General features: G+C 40.8%; 1 protein-coding gene across 1 annotated transcript in view; it reads left to right on the forward strand.

The window, feature by feature from the left end:
• The window catches only part of LOC140411533 (dynein axonemal heavy chain 6-like), a 218,943-nt gene extending 198,838 nt beyond the window's left edge, over positions 1–20,105 (forward strand). The window contains exon 14 of the mRNA XM_072500620.1: positions 19,432–20,105. Within this exon, the coding sequence (XP_072356721.1) occupies positions 19,432–19,650 (219 nt within the window). The 3' untranslated portion in view covers positions 19,651–20,105. The remainder of the gene's footprint in view (positions 1–19,431) is intronic.
• The last annotated feature ends 1,143 nt before the right edge of the window (positions 20,106–21,248 follow it).

Here is a 21,248-nt window from a genome sequence, read left to right on the forward strand (position 1 = left end):
GGAACCATTAGAACAATCCAGTATAGGAACCATTAGAACAATCCAGTATAGGAACCATTAGAACAATCCAGTATCGGAACCATTAGAACAATCCAGTACAGGAACCATTAGAACAATCCAGTATAGGAACCATTAGAACAATCCAGTACAGGAACCATTAGAACAATCCAGTATAGGAACTATTAGAACAATCCAGTATTGGAACCATTAGAACAATCCAGTATCGGAACCATTAGAACAATCCAGTACAGGAACCATTAGAACAATCCAGTATCGGAACCATTAGAACAATCCAGTATAGGAACCATTAGAACAATCCAGTATCGGAACCATTAGAACAATCCAGTATCGGAACCATTAGAACAATCCAGTATCGGAACAATTAGAACAATCCAGTATCGGAACCATTAGAACAATCCAGTATGGGAACCATTAGAACAATCCAGTATGGGAACAATTAGAACAATCCAGTATAGGAACCATTAGAACAATCCAGTATCGGAACCATTAGAACACTCCTGTATAGGAACCATTAGAACAATCCAGTATCGGAACAATTAGAACAATCCAGTATAGGAACCATTAGAACAATCCAGTATTGGAAACATTAGAACAATCCAGTATCGGAACCATTAGAACAATCCAGTATAGGAACCATTAGAACAATCCAGTATCGGAACCATTAGAACAATCCAGTATCGGAACCATTAGAACAATCCAGTATAGGAACCATTAGAACAATCCAGTATAGGAACCATTAGAACAATCCAGTATAGGAACCATTAGAACAATCCAGTATAGGAACCATTAGAACAATCCAGTATAGGAACCATTAGAACAATCCAGTATAGGAACCATTAGAACAATCCAGTATAGGAACCATTAGAACAATCCAGTATCGGAACAATTAGAACAATCCAGTATCGGAACCATTAGAACAATCCAGTATCGGAACCATTAGAACAATCCAGTATAGGAACCATTAGAACAATCCAGTATAGGAACCATTAGAACAATCCAGTATAGGAACCATTAGAACAATCCAGTATCGGAACCATTAGAACAATCCAGTATAGGAACCATTAGAACAATCCAGTATCGGAACCATTAGAACAATCCAGTATAGGAACCATTAGAACAATCCAGTATCGGAACCATTAGAACAATCCAGTATAGGAACCATTAGAACAATCCAGTATAGGAACCATTAGAACAATCCAGTATCGGAACCATTAGAACAATCCAGTATGGGAACCATTAGAACAATCCAGTATCGGAACCATTAGAACAATCCAGTATAGGAACCATTAGAACAATCCAGTTTTGGAACCATTAGAACAATCCAGTATAGGAACCATTAGAACAATCCAGTATGGGAACCATTAGAACACTCCTGTATAGGAACCATTAGAACAATCCAGTATAGGAACCATTAGAACAATCCAGTATCGGAACCATTAGAACAATCCAGTATAGGAACCATTAGAACAATCCAGTATCGGAACCATTAGAACAATCCAGTATAGGAACCATTAGAACAATCCAGTATGGGAACCATTAGAACACTCCAGGATAGGAACCATTAGAACAATCCAGTATAGGAACCATGAGAACAATCCAGTATCGGAACCATTAGAACAATCCAGTATAGGAACCATTAGAACAATCCAGGATAGGAACCATTAGAACAATCCAGGATAGGAACCATTAGAACAATCCAGTATCGGAACCATTAGAACAATCCAGTATCGGAACCATTAGAACAATCCAGTATCGGAACCATTAGAACAATCCAGTATAGGAACCATTAGAACAATCCAGTATAGGAACCATTAGAACAATCCAGTATAGGAACCATTAGAACAATCCAGTATAGGAACCATTAGAACAATCCAGTATCGGAACCATTAGAACATTCCAGTATCGGAACCATTAGAACAATCCAGTATAGGAACCATTAGAACAATCCAGTATAGGAACCATTAGAACAATCCAGTATAGGAACCATTAGAACAATCCAGTATAGGAACCATTAGAACAATCCAGTATAGGAACCATTAGAACAATCCAGTATAGGAACCATTAGAACAATCCAGTATAGGAACCATTAGAACAATCCAGTATAGGAACCATTAGAACAATCCAGGATAGGAACCATTAGAACAATCCAGTATAGGAACCATTAGAACAATCCAGTATAGGAACCATTAGAACAATCCAGTATAGGAACCATTAGAACAATCCAGTATAGGAACCATTAGAACAATCCAGTATAGGAACCATTAGAACAATCCAGGATAGGAACCATTAGAACAATCCAGTATAGGAACCATTAGAACAATCCAGTATCGGAACAATTAGAACAATCCAGCATTGGAACCATTAGAACAATCCAGTATAGGAACCATTAGAACAATCCAGTATAGGAACCATTAGAACAATCCAGTATCGGAACCATTAGAACAATCCAGTATAGGAACCATTAGAACAATCCAGTATAGGAACCATTAGAACAATCCAGTATAGGAACCATTAGAACAATCCAGTATAGGAACCATTAGAACAATCCAGTATAGGAACCATTAGAACAATCCAGTATAGGAACCATTAGAACAATCCAGTATAGGAACCATTAGAACAATGCAGTATAGGAACCATTAGAACAATCCAGTATAGGAACCATTAGAACAATCCAGTATAGGAACCATTAGAACAATCCAGTATAGGAACCATTAGAACAATCCAGTATCGGAACCATTAGAACAATCCAGTATCGGAACCATTAGAACAATCCAGTATAGGAACCATTAGAACAATCCAGTATAGGAACCATTAGAACAATCCAGTATAGGAACCATTAGAACAATCCAGTATAGGAACCATTAGAACAATCCAGTATAGGAACCATTAGAACAATCCAGTATAGGAACCATTAGAACAATCCAGTATAGGAACCATTAGAACAATCCAGTATCGGAACCATTAGAACAATCCAGTATCGGAACCATTAGAACAATCCAGTATAGGAACCATTAGAACAATCCAGTATAGGAACCATTAGAACAATCCAGTATAGGAACCATTAGAACAATCCAGTGTAGGAACCATTAGAACAATCCAGTATCGGAACCATTAGAACAATCCAGTATCGGAACAATTAGAACAATCCAGTATAGGAACCATTAGAACAATCCAGTATAGGAACCATTAGAACAATCCAGTATCGGAACAATTAGAACAATCCAGTATAGGAACCATTAGAACAATCCAGTATAGGAACCATTAGAACAATCCAGTATCGGAACAATTAGAACAATCCTGTATCGGAACAATTAGAACAATCCAGTATAGGAACCATTAGAACAATCCTGTATCGGAACAATTAGAACAATCCAGTACAGGAACCATTAGAACAATCCAGTATCGGAACAATTAGAACAATCCAGTATCGGAACAATTAGAACAATCCAGTATCGGAACCATTAGAACAATCCAGTATAGGAACCATTAGAACAATCCAGTATAGGAATCATTAGAACAATCCAGTATAGGAACCATTAGAACAATCCAGTATAGGAACCATTAGAACAATCCAGTATCGGAACCATTAGAACAATCCAGTATCGGAACCATTAGAACAATCCAGTATAGGAACCATTAGAACAATCCAGTATAGGAACCATTAGAACAATCCAGTATAGGAACCATTAGAACACTCCAGTATCGGAACCATTAGAACAATCCAGTATAGGAACCATTAGAACAATCCAGTATCGGAACCATTAGAACAATCCAGTATAGGAACCATTAGAACAATCCAGTATCGGAACCATTAGAACAATCCAGTATAGGAACCATTAGAACAATCCAGTATAGGAACCATTAGAACAATCCAGTATCGGAACCATTAGAACAATCCAGTATGGGAACCATTAGAACAATCCAGTATCGGAACCATTAGAACAATCCAGTATAGGAACCATTAGAACAATCCAGTATCGGAACCATTAGAACAATCCAGTATAGGAACCATTAGAACAATCCAGTATGGGAACCATTAGAACACTCCTGTATAGGAACCATTAGAACAATCCAGTATAGGAACCATTAGAACAATCCAGTATCGGAACCATTAGAACACTCCTGTATAGGAACCATTAGAACAATCCAGTATAGGAACCATTAGAACAATCCAGTATCGGAACCATTAGAACAATCCAGTATCGGAACCATTAGAACAATCCAGTATAGGAACCATTAGAACAATCCAGTATCGGAACCATTAGAACAATCCAGTATAGGAACCATTAGAACAATCCAGTATGGGAACCATTAGAACACTCCAGGATAGGAACCATTAGAACAATCCAGTATAGGAACCATTAGAACAATCCAGTATCGGAACCATTAGAACAATCCAGTATAGGAACCATTAGAACAATCCAGGATAGGAACCATTAGAACAATCCAGGATAGGAACCATTAGAACAATCCAGTATCGGAACCATTAGAACAATCCAGTATCGGAACCATTAGAACAATCCAGTATCGGAACCATTAGAACAATCCAGGATAGGAACCATTAGAACAATCCAGTATAGGAACCATTAGAACAATCCAGTATCGGAACAATTAGAACAATCCAGCATTGGAACCATTAGAACAATCCAGTATAGGAACCATTAGAACAATCCAGTATAGGAACCATTAGAACAATCCAGTATCGGAACCATTAGAACAATCCAGTATAGGAACCATTAGAACAATCCAGTATCGGAACCATTAGAACAATCCAGTATGGGAACCATTAGAACAATCCAGTATCGGAACCATTAGAACAATCCAGTATCGGAACCATTAGAACAATCCAGTATAGTAACCATTAGAACAATCCAGTATCGGAACAATTAGAACAATCCAGTATGGGAACCATTAGAACAATCCAGTATCGGAACCATTAGAACAATCCAGTATCGGAACAATTAGAACAATCCAGTATAGGAACCATTAGAACAATCCAGTATAGGAACCATTAGAACAATCCAGTATCGGAACAATTAGAACAATCCAGTATAGGAACCATTAGAACAATCCAGTATAGGAACCATTAGAACAATCCAGTATCGGAACAATTAGAACAATCCTGTATCGGAACAATTAGAACAATCCAGTATGGGAACCATTAGAACAATCCAGTACAGGAACCATTAGAACAATCCAGTGTTGGAACAATTAGAACAATCCTGTATCGGAACCATTAGAACAATCCAGTATAGGAACCATTAGAACAATCCAGTATAGGAACCATTAGAACAATCCAGTATAGGAACCATTAGAACAATCCAGTATAGGAACCATTAGAACAATCCAGTATCGGAACAATTAGAACAATCCTGTATCGGAAAAATTAGAACAATCCAGTATAGGAACCATTAGAACAATCCAGTATCGGAACAATTAGAACAATCCTGTATCGGAACAATTAGAACAATCCAGTATAGGAACCATTAGAACAATCCAGTATCGGAACAATTAGAACAATCCAGTATAGGAACCATTAGAACAATCCAGTATCGGAACCATTAGAACAATCCAGTATAGGAACCATTAGAACAATCCAGTATAGGAACCATTAGAACAATCCAGTATCGGAACAATTAGAACAATCCTGTATCGGAAAAATTAGAACAATCCAGTATAGGAACCATTAGAACAATCCAGTATCGGAACAATTAGAACAATCCTGTATCGGAACAATTAGAACAATCCAGTATAGGAACCATTAGAACAATCCAGTATCGGAACAATTAGAACAATCCAGTATAGGAACCATTAGAACAATCCAGTGTTGGAACCATTAGAACAATCCAGTATCGGAACCATTAGAACAATCCAGTATAGGAACAATTAGAACAATCCAGTGTAGGAACCATTAGAACAATCCAGTATCGGAACAATTAGAACAATCCAGTATAGGAACCATTAGAACAATCCAGTATAGGAACCATTAGAACAATCCAGTATAGGAACCATTAGAACAATCCAGTATAGGAACCATTAGAACAATCCAGTATAGGAACCATTAGAACAATCCAGTATCGGAACTATTAGAACAATCCAGTATAGGAACCATTAGAACAATCCAGTATAGGAACCATTAGAACAATCCAGTATCGGAACCATTAGAACAATCCAGTATCGGAACAATTAGAACATTCCAGTATCGGAACAATTAGAACAATCCAGGATAGGAACAATTAGAACAATCCAGTATCGGAACAATTAGAACAATCCAGTATCGGAACAATTAGAACAATCCAGTATAGGAACCATTAGAACAATCCAGTATCGGAACAATTAGAACATTCCAGTATAGGAACCATTAGAACAATCCAGTATCGGAACAATTAGAACAATCCAGTATCGGAACAATTAGAACAATCCAGTATCGGAACAATTAGAACAATCCAGTATAGGAACCATTTGAACAATCCACGATTGGAACCATTAGAACAATCCAGTATAGGAACCATTAGAACTGATGTTTGAATGCTGTGTGTCAGTTACTGATGTTTGAACGCTGTGTGTCAGTTACTGATGTTTGAACACTGTGTGTCAGTTACTGACGTTTGAACGCTGTGTGTCAGCTACTGATATTTGAATGCTGTGTGTCAGTTACTGATGTTTGAACGCTGTGTGTCAGTTACTGATGTTTGAATGCTGTGTGTCAGTTACTGATGTTTGAACGCTGTGTGTCAGTTACTGATGTTTGAACGCTGTGTGTCAGTTACTGATGTTTGAACGCTGTGTCAATTACTGATGTTTGAACGCTGTGTGTCAGTTACTGATGTTTGAACGCTGTGTGTCAGTTACTGATGTTTGAACGCTGTGTGTCAGTTACTGACGTTTGAACGCTGTGTGTCAGCTACTGATATTTGAATGCTGTGTGTCAGTTACTGATGTTTGAAAGCTGTGTATCAGTTACTGATGTTTGAATGCTGTGTGTCAGTTACTGATGTTTGAACGCTGTGTGTCAGTTACTGATGTTTGAACGCTGTGTGTCAGTTACTGATGTTTGAACGCTGTCGGTCAATTACTGATGTTTGAACGCTGTGTGTCAGTTACTGATGTTTGAACGCTGTGTGCCAGTTACTGATGTTTGAACGCTGTGTGTCAGTTACTGATGTTTGAATGCTGTGTGTCAGTTACTGATGTTTGAACGCTGTGTGTAGGTTACTGATGTTTGAATGCTGTGTGTCAGTTACTGATGTTTGAACGCTGTGTGTCAGTTACTGATGTTTGAACGCTGTGTGTCAGTCACTGATGTTCGAACGCTGTGTATCAGTCACTGATGTTTGAATGCTGTGTGTCAGTTACTGATGTTTGAACGCTGTGTGTCAGTTACTGATGTTTGAATGCTGTGTGTCAGTTACTGATGTGTGAACGCTTTCGGTCAATTACTGATGTTTGAACGCTGTGTGTCGGTTACTGATGTTTGAACGCTGTGTGTCAGTTACTGATGTTTGAACGCTGTGTGTCAGTTACTGATGTTTGAACGCTGTGTGTCAGTTCCTGATGTTTGAATGCTGTGTGTCAGTTACTGATGTTTGAATGCTGTGTGCCAGTTACTGATGTTTGAATGCTGTGTGTCAGTTACTGATGTTTGAACGCTGTTGGTCAATTACTGATGTTTGAACGCTGTGTGTCAGTTACTGATGTTTGAATGCTCTGTGTCAGTTACTGATGTTTGAACGCTGTGTGTCAGTTACAGATGTTTGAATGCTGTGTGTCAGTTACTGATGTTTGAACGCTGTGTGTCAGTTACTGATGTTTGAACGCTGTCGGTCAATTACTGATGTTTGAACGCTGTGTGTCAGTTACTGATGTTTGAATGCTGTGTGTCAGTTACTGATGTTTGAACGCTGTGTGTCAGTTACTGATGTTTGAATGCTGTGTGTCAGTTACTGATGTTTGAACGCTGTGTGTCAGTTACTGATGTTTGAATGCTGTGTGTCAGTTACTGATGTTTGAACGCTGTGTGTCAGTTACCGATGTTTGAACGCTGTGTGTCAGTTACTGATATTTGAATGCTGTGTATCAGTTACTGATGTTTGAACGCTGTGTGTCAGTTACTGATGTTTGAATGCTGTTTGTCAGTTACTGATGTTTGAACGCTGTGTGTCAGTTACTGATGTTTGAATGCTGTTTGTCAGTTACTTATGTTTGAACGCTGTGTGCCAGTTACTGATGTTTGAATGCTGTGTACCCGCTCCTGATGTTTGAACGCTGTGTGTCAGTTACTGATGTTTGAACGCTGTGTGTCAGTTACTGATGTTTGAACGCTGTCGGTCAATTACTGATGTTTGAACGCTGTGTGTCAGTTACTGATGTTTGAACGCTGTGTGTCAGTTACTGATGTTTGAACGCTGTGTGTCAGTTACTGATGTTTGAATGCTGTGTGTCAGTTACTGATGTTTGAACGCTGTGTGTCAGTTCCTGATGTTTGAATGCTGTGTGTCAGTTACTGATGTTTGAACGCAGTGTGTCAGTTACTGATGTTTGAACGCTGTGTGTCAGTTACTGATGTTTGAACGCTGTCGGTCAATTACTGATGTTTGAACGCTGTGTGTCAGTTACTGATGTTTGAGCGCTGTGTGTCAGTTACTGATATTTGAATGCTGTGTATCAGTTACTGATGTTTGAACGCTGTGTGTCAGTTACTGATGTTTGAACGCTGTGTGCCAGTTACTGATGTTTGAACGCTGTCGGTCAATTACTGATGTTTGAATGCTGTGTATCAGTTACTGATGTTTGAACGCTGTGTGTGAGTTACTGAAGTTTGAACGCTGTGTGTCAGTTACTGATGTTTGAGCGCTGTGTGTCAATTACTGATATTTGAATGCTGTGTGTCAGTTACTGATGTTTGAACGCTGTGTGTCAGTTACTGATGTTTGAACGCTGTCGGTCAATTACTGATGTTTGAACGCTGTGTGTCAGTTACTGATGTTTGAATGCTGTGTGTCAGTTACTGATGTTTGAACGCTGTGTGTCAGTTACTGATGTTTGAATGCTGTGTGTCAGTTACTGATGTTTGAACGCTGTGTGTCAGTTACTGATGTTTGAATGCTGTGTGTCAGTTACTGATGTTTGAACGCTGTGTGTCAGTTACTGATGTTTGAGCGCTGTGTGTCTATTACTGATATTTGAATGCTGTGTGTCAGTTACTGATGTTTGAACGCTGTGTGCCAGTTACTGATGTTTGAACGCTGTGTGTCAGTTACTGATGTTTGAACGCTGTCGGTCAATTACTGATGTTTGAACGCTGTGTGTCAGTTACTGATGTTTGAATGCTGTGTGTCAGTTACTGATGTTTGAACGCTGTGTGTCAGTTACTGATGTTTGAACGCTGTGTGTCAGTTACTGATGTTTGAACGCTGTATGTCAGTTACTGATGTTTGAACGCTGTGTATCAGTCACTGATGTTTGAATGCTGTGTGTCAGTTACTGATGTTTGAACGCTGTGTGTCAGTTACTGATGTTTGAATGCTGTGTGTCAGTTACTGATGTTTGAACGCTTTCGGTCAATTACTGATGTTTGAACGCTGTGTGTAGATTACTGATGTTTGAACGCTGTGTGTCAGTTACTGATGTTTGAACGCTGTGTGCCAGTTACTGATGTTTGAACGCTGTCGGTCAATTACTGATGTTTGAATGCTGTGTATCAGTTACTGATGTTTGAACGCTTTGTGTCAGTTACTGATGTTTGAATGCTGTGTGCCAGTTACTGATGTTTGAATGCTGTGTGTCAGTTACTGATGTTTGAACGCTGTTGGTCAATTACTGATGTTTGAACGCTGTGTGTCAGTTACTGATGTTTGAATGCTCTGTGTCAGTTACTGATGTTTGAACGCTGTGTGTCAGTTACTGATGTTTGAATGCTGTGTGTCAGTTACTGATGTTTGAACGCTGTGTGTCAGTTCCTGATGTTTGAATGCTGTGTGTCAGTTACTGATGTTTGAATTCTGTGTGTCAATTACTGATGTTTGAACGCTGTGTGTCAGTTACTGATATTTGAATGCTGTGTATCAGTCACTGATGTTTGAACGCTGTGTGTCAGTTACTGATGTTTGAACTCTGTGTGTCAGTTACTGATGTTTGAATGCTGTGTGTCAGTTACTGATGTTTGAACGCTGTGTGTCAGTTACTGATGTTTGAACACTGTGTCAGTTACTGACGGTTGAACGCTGTGTGTCAATTACTGATATTTGAACGCTGGAAGTCAGTTACTGATGTTTGAACGCTCTGTGTCAGTTACTGATGTTTGAACGCTGTGTCAGTTACTGATGTTTGAACACTGTGTCAGTTACTGATGTTTGAACGCTGTGTGTCAGTTACTGATGTTGGAAAGCTGTGCGTCAGTCACTGATGTTGGAACGCTGTGCGTCAGTCACTGATGTTTGAACGTTGTGTGTCAGTTACTGACGTTTGAACGCTGTGTGCCAGTTACTGATATTTGAAAGCAGTATGTCAGTTACTGATGTTTGAACGCTCTGTGTCAGTTACTGATGTTTGAACGCTGTGTGTCAGTTACTGATGTTGGAACGCTGTGTGTCAGTCACTGATGTTTGAACGCTGTGTGTCAGTCACTGATGTATGAACGCTGTGCGTCAGTCACTGATGTTTGAACGCTGTGTGTCAGTTACTGATGTTTGAATGCTGTGTGTCAGTTATTGATGTTTGATCGCTGTGTGTCAGTTACTGATGTTTGAATGCTGTGTGTCAGTTACTGATGTTAGAATGCTGTGTGTCAGTTACTGATGTTTGAACGCTGTGCGTCAGTCACTGATGTTTGAACGCTGTGTGTCAGTTACTGATGTTTGAATGCTGTGTGTCAGTTATTGATGTTTGATCGCTGTGTGTCAGTTACTGATGTTTGAATGCTGTGTGTCAGTTACTGATGTTAGAATGCTGTGTGTCAGTTACTGATGTTTGAACACTGTGTGTCAGTTACTGATGTTTGAACGCTGTGTGTCAGTCACTGATGTTTGAACGCTGTGTGTCAGTTACTGATGTTTGAATGCTGTGTGTCAGTTACTGATGTTTGAATGCTGTGCGTCAGTTACTGATGTTTGAACGCTGTGTGTCAGTTACTGATGTTTGAATGCTGTGTGTCAGTTACTGATGTTTGAATGCTGTGTGTCAGTAACTGATGTTTGATCGCTGTGTGTCAGTTACTGATGTTTGAACGCTGTGTGTCAATTACTGATGTTGGAACGCTGTGCGTCAGTCACTGATATTTGAACGCTGTGTGTCAGTTACTGATGTTTGAACTCTGTCGGTTACTGATGTTTGAACACACTGTGTCAGTTACTGATGTTTGAACGCTGTGTCAGTTACTGACGTTTGAACGCTGTGTGTCAGTTACTGATGTTTGAACGCTGTGCGTCAGTTACTGATGTTTGAAAGCTGTGTGTCAGTTACTGATGTTTGAAAGCAGTATGTCAGTTACTGATGTTTGAATGCTGTGTGTCAGTTACTGATGTTTGAAAGCAGTGTCAGTTACTGATGTTTGAATGCTGTGTGTCAGTTACTGATGTTTGAAAGCAGTATGTCAGTTACTGATGTTTGAACACTGTGTGTCAGTTACTGATGTTTGAACACTGTGTGTCCGTTACTGATGTTTGAATGCTGTGTGTCAGTTACTGATGTTTGAATGCTGTGTGTCAGTTACTGATGGTTGAATGCTGTGTGTCAGTTACTGATGTTTGAACACACTGTGTCAGTTACTGATGTTTGAACGCTGTGTCAGTTACTGATGTTTGAATGCTGTGTGTCAGTTACTGATGTTTGAACGCTGTGCGTCAGTTACTGATGTTTGAACGCTGTGTGTCAGTTACTGATGTTTGAACGCTGTGTGTCAGTTACTGATGTTTGAATGCTGTGTGTCAGTTACTGATGTTTGAATGCTGTGTGTCAGTTACTGATGTTTGAACGCTGTGTGTCAGTTACTGATGTTTGAACGCTGTGTGTCCGTTACTGATGTTTGAACGCTGCGTGTCAGCTACTGATGTTTGAATGCTGTGTGTCAGTTACTGATGTTTGAATGCTGTGTGTCAGTTACTGATGTTTGAACACTGTCCGTTACTGATGTTTGAACGCTGTGTGTCCGTTACTGATGTTTGAACGCTGCGTGTCAGTTACTGATGTTTGAATGCTGTGTGTCAGTTACTGATGTTTGAACGCTGTGTGTCAGCTACTGATGTTTGAATGCTGTGTGTCAGTTACTGATGTTTGAACGCTGTGTGTCCGTTACTGATGTTTGAACGCTGCGTGTCAGCTACTGATGTTTGAATGCTGTGTGCCAGTTACTGATGTTTGAATGCTGTGTGTCAGTTACTGATGTTTGAACGCTGCGTGTCAGCTACTGATGTTTGAATGCTGTGTGTCAGTTACTGATGTTTGAATGCTGTGTGTCAGTTACTGATGTTTGAATGCTGTGTGTCAGTTACTGATGCCGTTACTGATGTTTGAATGCTGTGTGTCAGTTACTGATGTTTGAAAGCAGTATGTCAGTTACTGATGTTTGAACACTGTGTGTCAGTTACTGATGTTTGAACACTGTGTCCGTTACTGATATTTGAACGCTGAGTGTCAGTTACTGATGTTTGAACACTGTGTCCGTTACTGATGTTTGAGCGCTGTGTGTCCGTTACTGATGTTTGAACGCTGTGTGTCAGTTACTGATGTTTGAACGCTGCGTGTCAGCTACTGATGTTTGAATGCTGTGTGTCAGTTACTGATGTTTGAATGCTGTGTGTCAGTTACTGATGTTTGAATGCTGTGTGTCAGTTACTGATGTTTGAACGTTGTGTGTCAGTTACTGACGTTTGAACGCTGTGTGCCAGTTACTGATATTTGAAAGCAGTATGTCAGTTACTGATGTTTGAACGCTGTGTGTCAGTTACTGATGTTGCAACGCTGTGTGTCAGTCACTGATGTTTGAACGCTGTGTGTCAGTCACTGATGTTTGAACGCTGTGCGTCAGTCACTGATGTTTGAACGCTGTGTGTCGGTTACTGATGTTTGAATGCTGTGTGTCAGTTACTGATGTTTGATCGCTGTGTGTCAGTTACTGATGTTTGAATGCTGTGTGGCAGTTACTGATGTTAGAATGCTGTGTGTCAGTTACTGATGTTTGAACGCTGTGTGTCAGTCACTGATGTTTGAACGCTGTGTGTCAGTTACTGATATTTGAATGCTGTGTGTCAGTTACTGATGTTGGAACGCTGTGCGTCAGTCACTGATATTTGAACGCTGTGTGTCAGTTACTGATGTTTGAACTCTGTCGGTTACTGATGTTTGAACACACTGTGTCACTTACTGAGGTTTGAACGCTGTGTCAGTTACTGACGTTTGAACGCTGTGTGTCAGTTACTGATGTTTGAACGCTGTGCTTCAGTTACTCATGTTTGAAAGCTGTGTGTCAGTTACTGATGTTTGAAAGCAGTATGTCAGTTACTGATGTTTGAATGCTGTGTGTCAGTTACTGATGTTTGAAAGCAGTATGTCAGTTACTGATGTTTGAATGCTGTGTGTCAGTTACTGATGTTTGAAAGCAGTATGTCAGTTACTGATGTTTGAACACTGTGTGTCAGTTACTGATGTTTGAACACTGTGTGTCCGTTACTGATGTTTGAATGCTGTGTGTCAGTTACTGATGTTTGAATGCTGTGTGTCAGTTACTGATGGTTGAATGCTGTGTGTCAGTTACTGATGTTTGAACACACTGTGTCAGTTACTGATGTTTGAACGCTGTGTCAGTTACTGATGTTTGAATGCTGTGTGTCAGTTACTGATGTTTGAACGCTGTGCGTCAGTTACTGATGTTTGATTGCTGTGTGTCAGTTACTGATGTTTGAACGTGTGTCAGTTACTGATGTTTGAATGCTGTGTGTCAGTTACTGATGTTTGAATGCTGTGTGTCAGTCACTGATGTTTGAACGCTGTGTGTCAGTTACTGATGTTTGAATGCTGTGTGTCAGTTACTGATGTTTGAATGCTGTGTGTCAGTTACTGATGTTTGAAAGCAGTATGTCAGTTACTGATGTTTGAATGCTGTGTGTCAGTTACTGATGTTTGAAAGCAGTATGTCAGTTACTGATGTTTGAACACTGTGTGTCAGTTACTGATGTTTGAACACTGTGTGTCCGTTACTGATATTTGAACGCTGTGTGTCAGTTACTGATGTTTGAACACTGTGTGTCCGTTACTGATGTTTGAACGCTGTGTGACCGTTACTGATGTTTGAATGCTGTGTGTCAGTTACTGATGTTTGAAAGCAGTATGTCAGTTACTGATGTTTGAACACTGTGTGTCAGTTACTGATGTTTGAACACTGTGTGTCCGTTACTGATGTTTGAACGCTGTGTGTCCGTTACTGATGTTTGAATGCTGTGTGTCAGTTACTGATGTTTGAAAGCAGTATGTCAGTTACTGATGTTTGAACACTGTGTGTCAGTTACTGATGTTTGAACGCTGTGTGTCCGTTACTGATGTTTGAATGCTGTGTGTCAGTTACTGATGTTTGAATGCTGTGTGTCCGTTACTGATGTTTGAATGCTGTGTGTCAATTACTGATGTTTGAAAGCAGTATGTCAGTTACTGATGTTTGAACACTGTGTGTCAGTTACTGATGTTTGAACACTGTGTGTCCGTTACTGATATTTGAACGCTGTGTGTCAGTTACTGATGTTTGAATGCTGTGTGTCAGTTACTGATGTTTGAACGCTGTGTGTCAGTTACTGATGTTTGAATGCTGTGTGTCAGTTACTGATGTTTGAATGCTGTGTGTCAGTTACTGATGTTTGAACGCTGTGTGTCCGTTACTGATGTTTGAACACTGTGTGTCCGTTACTGATGTTTGAACGCTGTGTGTCAGTTACTGATGTTTGAACGCTGTGTGTCAGTTACTGATGTTTGAACGCTGTGTGTCAGTTACTGATGTTTGAATGCTGTGTGTCAGTTACTGATGTTTGAAAGCAGTATGTCTGTTACTGATGTTTGAACACTGTGTGTCAGTTACTGATGTTTGAACGCTGTGTGTCAGTTACTGATGTTTGAATGCTGTGTGTCAGTTACTGATGTTTGAACGCTGTTTGTCAGTTACTGATGTTTGAACGCTGTGTGTCAGTTACTGATGTTTGAACGCTGCGTGTCAGCTACTGATGTTTGAATGCTGTGTGTCAGTTACTGATGTTTGAATGCTGTGTGTCAGTTACTGATGTTTGAATGCTGTGTGTCAGTTACTGATGCCGTTACTGATGTTTGAATGCTGTGTGTCAGTTACTGATGTTTGAAAGCAGTATGTCAGTTACTGATGTTTGAACACTGTGTGTCAGTTACTGATGTTTGAACACTGTGTCCGTTACTGATATTTGAACGCTGTGTGTCAGTTACTGATGTTTGAACACTGTGTGTCCGTTACTGATGTTTGAGCGCTGTGTGTCCGTTACTGATGTTTGAACGCTGTGTGTCAGTTACTGATGTTTGAACGCTGCGTGTCAGCTACTGATGTTTGAATGCTGTGTGTCAGTTACTGATGTTTGAATGCTGTGTGTCAGTTACTGATGTTTGAATGCTGTGTGTCAGTTACTGATGTTTGAACACACTGTGTCAGTTACTGATGTTTGAACGCTGTGTCAGTTACTGATGTTTGAATGCTGTGTGTCAGTTACTGATGTTTGAACGCTGTGCGTCAGTTACTGATGTTTGAATGCTGTGTGTCAGTTACTGATGTTTGAACGCTGTGTGTCAGTTATTGATGTTTGAACGCTGCGTGTCAGTTACTGATGTTTGAATGCTGTGTGTCAGTTACTGATGTTTGAATGCTGTGTGTCAGTTACTGATGTTTGAACGCTGTGTGTCAGTTACTGATGTTTGAATGCTGTGTGTCAGTTACTGGTGTTTGAATGCTGTGTGTCAGTTACTGATGTTTGAACGCTGTGTGTCAGTTACTGATGTTTGAATGCTGTGTGTCAGTTACTGATGTTTGAAAGCAGTATGTCAGTTACTGATGTTTGAACACTGTGGGTCAGTTACTGATGTTTGAACACTGTGTGTCCGTTACTGATATTTGAACGCTGTGTGTCAGTTACTGATGTTTGAACGCTGTGTGTCAGTTACTGATGTTTGAACACTGTGTGTCCATTACTGATGTTTGAACGCTGTGTGTCAGTTACTGATGTTTGAACACTGTGTGTCCGTTACTGATATTTGAACGCTGTGTGTCAGTTACTGATGTTTGAATGCTGTGTGTCAGTTACTGATGTTTGAATGCTGTGTGTCAGTTACTGATATTTGAATGCTGTGTGTCAGTTACTGATGTTTGAATGCTGTGTATCAGTTACTGATGTTTGAAAGCTGTGTATCAGTTACTGATGTTTGAACGCTGTGTGTCAGTTACTGATGTTTGAACGCTGTGTCAGTTACTGATGTTTGAACGCTGTGTGCCAGTTACTGATGTTTGAACGCTGTGTGTCAGTTACTGATGTTTGAATGCTGTGTGTCAGTTACTGATGTTTGAATGCTGTGTGTCAGTTACTGATGTTTGAATGCTGTGTGCCAGTTACTGATGTTTGAATGCTGTGTGTCAGTTACTGATGTTTGAATGCTGTGTCAGTTACTGATGTTTGAATGCTGTGTGTCAGTTACTGATGTTTGAATGCTGTGTGCCAGTTACTGATGTTTGAACGCTGTGTGTCAGTTACTGATGTTTGAATGCTGTGTCAGTTACTGATGTTTGAATGCTGTGTGCCAGTTACTGATGTTTGAACGCTGTGTGTCAGTTACTGATGTTTGAATGCTGTGTCAGTTACTGATGTTTGAATGCTGTGTCAGTTACTGATGTTTGAATGCTGTGTGTCAGTTACTGATGTTTGAATGCTGTGTGTCAGTTACTGATGTTTGAACGCTGTTTGTCAGTTACTGATGTTTGAATGCTGTGTGTCAGTTACTGATGTTTGAATGCTGTGTGTCAGTTACTGATGTTTGAATGCTGTGTGTCAGTTACTGATGTTTGAAAGCTGTGTGTCAGTTACTGATATTTGAATGCTGTGTGTCAGTTACTGATGTTTGAACGCTGTGTGTCAGTTACTGATGTTTGAATGCTGTGTGTCCGTTGCTGATGTTTGAATGCTGTGTGTCAGTTACTGATGTTTGAATGCTGTGTGTCAGTTACTGATGTTTGAACACTGTGTGTCCATTACTGATGTTTGAACGCTGTGTGTCAGTTACTGATGTTTGAACACTGTGTGTCCGTTACTGATATTTGAATGCTGTGTGTCAGTTACTGATGTTTGAATGCTGTGTGTCAGTTACTGATGTTTGAACACTGTGTGTCCATTACTGATGTTTGAACGCTGTGTGTCAGTTACTGATGTTTGAACACTGTGTGTCCGTTACTGATATTTGAACGCTGTGTGTCAGTTACTGATGTTTGAATGCTGTGTGTCAGTTACTGATGTTTGAATGCTGTGTGCCAGTTACTGATGTTTGAACGCTGTGTGTCAGTTACTGATGTTTGAACACTGTGTGTCAGTTACTGATGTTTGAACGCTGTGTGTCAGTTACTGATGTTTGAATGCTGTGTGTCCGTTACTGATGTTTGAACGCTGTGTGTCAGTTACTGATGTTTGAACTCTGTGTGTCCGTTACTGATGTTTGAACGCTGTGTGTCCGTTGCTGATGTTTGAACGCTGTGTGTCCGTTGCTGATGTTTGAACGCTGTGTGTCCGTTGCTGATGTTTAAACGCTGTGTGTCCGTTGCTGATGTTTGAATGCTGTGTGTCCGTTACTGATGTTTGAATGCTGTGTGTCAGTTACTGATGTTTGAATGCTGTGTGCCAGTTACTGATGTTTGAACGCTGTGTGTCCGTTGCTGATGTTTGAACGCTGTGTGTCAGTTACTGATGTTTGAATGCTGTGTGTCCGTTACTGATGTTTGAATGCTGTGTGTCAGTTACTGATGTTTGAATGCTGTGTGCCAGTTACTGATGTTTGAACGCTGTGTGTCCGTTGCTGATGTTTGAACGCTGTGTGTCAGCTACTGATGTTTGAACGCTGTGTGTCCGTTACTGATGTTTGAACGCTGTGTGTCAGTTACTGATGTTTGAATGCTGTGTGCCAGTTACTGATGTTTGAACGCTGTGTGTCCGTTGCTGATGTTTGAATGCTGTGTGTCCGTTACTGATGTTTGAATGCTGTGTGTCAGTTACTGATGTTTGAATGCTGTGTCAGTTACTGATATTTGAACGCTGTGTGCCAGTTACTGATGTTTGAACGCTGTGTGTCCGTTGCTGATGTTTGAACGCTGTGTGTCCGTTACTGATGTTTGAACGCTGTGTGTCAGTTACTGATGTTTGAATGCTGTGTGCCAGTTACTGATGTTTGAACGCTGTGTGTCCGTTGCTGATGTTTGAATGCTGTGTGCCAGTTACTGATGTTTGAACGCTGTGTGTCCATTGCTGATGTTTGAATGCTGTGTGTCCGTTACTGATGTTTGAACGCTGTGTGTCAGTTACTGATGTTTAAACGCTGTGTGTCCGTTGCTGATGTTTGAATGCTCTGTGTCAGTTACTGATGTTTGAACGCTGTGTGTCCGTTGCTGATGTTTGAATGCTGTGTGTCCGTTACTGATGTTTGAACGCTGTGTGTCCGTTGCTGATGTTTGAATGCTGTGTGTCCGTTACTGATGTTTGAATGCTGTGTGTCAGTTACTGATGTTTGAACGCTGTGTGTCCGTTGCTGATGTTTGAATGCTGTGTGCCAGTTACTGATGTTTGAACGCTGTGTGTCCATTGCTGATGTTTGAATGCTGTGTGTCCGTTACTGATGTTTGAACGCTGTGTGTCAGTTACTGATGTTTAAACGCTGTGTGTCCGTTGCTGATGTTTGAATGCTCTGTGTCAGTTACTGATGTTTGAACGCTGTGTGTCCGTTGCTGATGTTTGAATGCTGTGTGTCCGTTACTGATGTTTGAACGCTGTGTGTCCGTTGCTGATGTTTGAATGCTGTGTGTCCGTTACTGATGTTTGAATGCTGTGTGTCCGTTACTGATGTTTGAATGCTGTGTGCCAGTTACTGATGTTTGAACACTGTGTGTCAGTTACTGATGTTTGAATGCTGTGTGCCAGTTACTGATGTTTGAACGCTGTGTGTCCATTACTGATGTTTGAACGCTGTGTGTCAGTCACTGATGTTTGAACGCTGTGTGTCAGTTACTGATGTTTGAACGCTGTGTGTCAGTCACTGATGTTTGAACGCTGTGTGTCCGTTACTGATGTTTGAATGCTGTGTGCCAGTTAATAATATCTGATTCCTGCGTATTGAAGACTTCAGTTGTGGTGTTTTAAAAATCATTTTGTCTCATTTCAGATGGCCCGTCAAAGGACCTCTTCAGATCTCCGTGGAGCGATGCAGGTTGCGGGCAATTTCTATGAGTGTCCCCTGTACAGGACCTCACGGCGGACTGGGTCCCTCTCCTCCACTGGCCAGTCCACCAACTTTGTAATTGCCATCAATCTGCCCAGTGATTTGCCAGGAAATCACTGGGTGACCCGTGGGGTGGCAATGCTTTGCCAGCTGGATGACTAACATCTCCTCCGTCTTGCAGTTGTCCTTTAATGTCTTGTAGTTCGAAATCCAAGCTTAACTCCTGTCTGATTCAATTCTGCCAATCTCTATTCCGCTGGAGTGCATTTATTACCCTTTTAGTCTGTCACAAATTCCAAACTCCATCTTCTCACTGGATCTAATATTCCATTCCCATTGACCCGCAAGTTTACACATCGAAGCCTCCGGAATTCCAATAATCCACTCCACTCCATTCTGATTTCATCAATCTCATTCCTTTCGCAGAATATTCCATTCCCATTTATTCCTACTCCTGTGACAGGACAAGACTGGCCATGATTGGGGAGGAAGCAGAATTGTGTTTGATGTTTGTGTGTCTGAGAATCTACTCAGTGTCCTTCTCCTTTCAGAGGTCCCTCTACCACCTGAGGAGAGTTTGTTTTTTCTATCAGAATAAAAACTATTGCTTTAACTTCTCCACTTTTCCTCACTGTGTTTTTTTTTATTCATTTGCCAGCATCGCTGGTTAGGCCAGCATTTATTACCCATCCCGAGCTGCTCTTCAGAAGGTGGTGGTGAGCTGCCTTCTTGAACCGTGAGGCACGATCAATTTGACCGGAGACAAAGTTGAATTCAACAAACAAAGAACAAAGAACAAAGAAATGTACAGCACAGGAACAGGCCCTTCGGCCCTCCAAGCCCGTGCCGACCATGCTGTCCGACTAAACTACAATCTTCTACACTTCCTGGGTCCGTATCCCTCTATTCCCATCCTATTCATGTATTTGTCAAGATGCCCCTTGAATGTCCCTATCGTCCCTGCTTCCACCACCTCCTCCAGTAGCGAGTTCCAGGCACCCACTACCCTCTGCGTAAAAAACTTGCCTCGTACATCTACTCTAAACCTTGCCCCTCTCACCTTAAACCTATGCCCCCTAGTAATTGACCCCTCTACCCTGGGGAAAAGCCTCTGACTATCCACTCTGTCTATGCCCCTCATAATTTTGTATACCTCTATCAGGTCGCCCCTCAACCTCCTTCGTTCCAGTGAGAACAAACCGAGTTTATTCAACCGCTCCTCATACCTAATGCCCTCCATACCAGGCAACATTCTGGTAAATCTCTTCTGCACCCTCTCTAAAGCCTCCACATCCTTCTGGTAGTGTGGTGACCAGAATTGAACACTATACTCCAAGTGTGGCCTAACTAAGGTTCTATACAGCTGCAACATGACTTGCCAATTCTTATACTCAATGCCCCGGCCAATGAAGGCAAGCATGCCGTATGCCTTCTTGACTACCTTCTCCACCTGTGTTGCCCCTTTCAATGACCTGTGTACCTGTACTCCTAGATCTCTTTGACTTTCAATACTCTTGAGGGTTCTACCATTCACTGTATATTCCCTGCCTGCATTAGACCTTCCAAAATGCATTACCTCACATTTGTCCGGATTAAACTCCATCTGCCATCTCTCTGCCCAAGTCTCCAAACAATCTAAATCCTGCTGTATCCTCCGACAGTCCTCATCGCTATCCGCAATTCCACCAACCTTTGTGTCGTCTACAAACTTACTAATCAGACCAGTTACATTTTCCTCCAAATCATTTATATATACTACA

This window comes from Scyliorhinus torazame, chromosome 4, assembly GCF_047496885.1.
Source record: "Scyliorhinus torazame isolate Kashiwa2021f chromosome 4, sScyTor2.1, whole genome shotgun sequence".
In the NCBI taxonomy this organism is placed as follows: domain Eukaryota; kingdom Metazoa; phylum Chordata; class Chondrichthyes; order Carcharhiniformes; family Scyliorhinidae; genus Scyliorhinus; species Scyliorhinus torazame.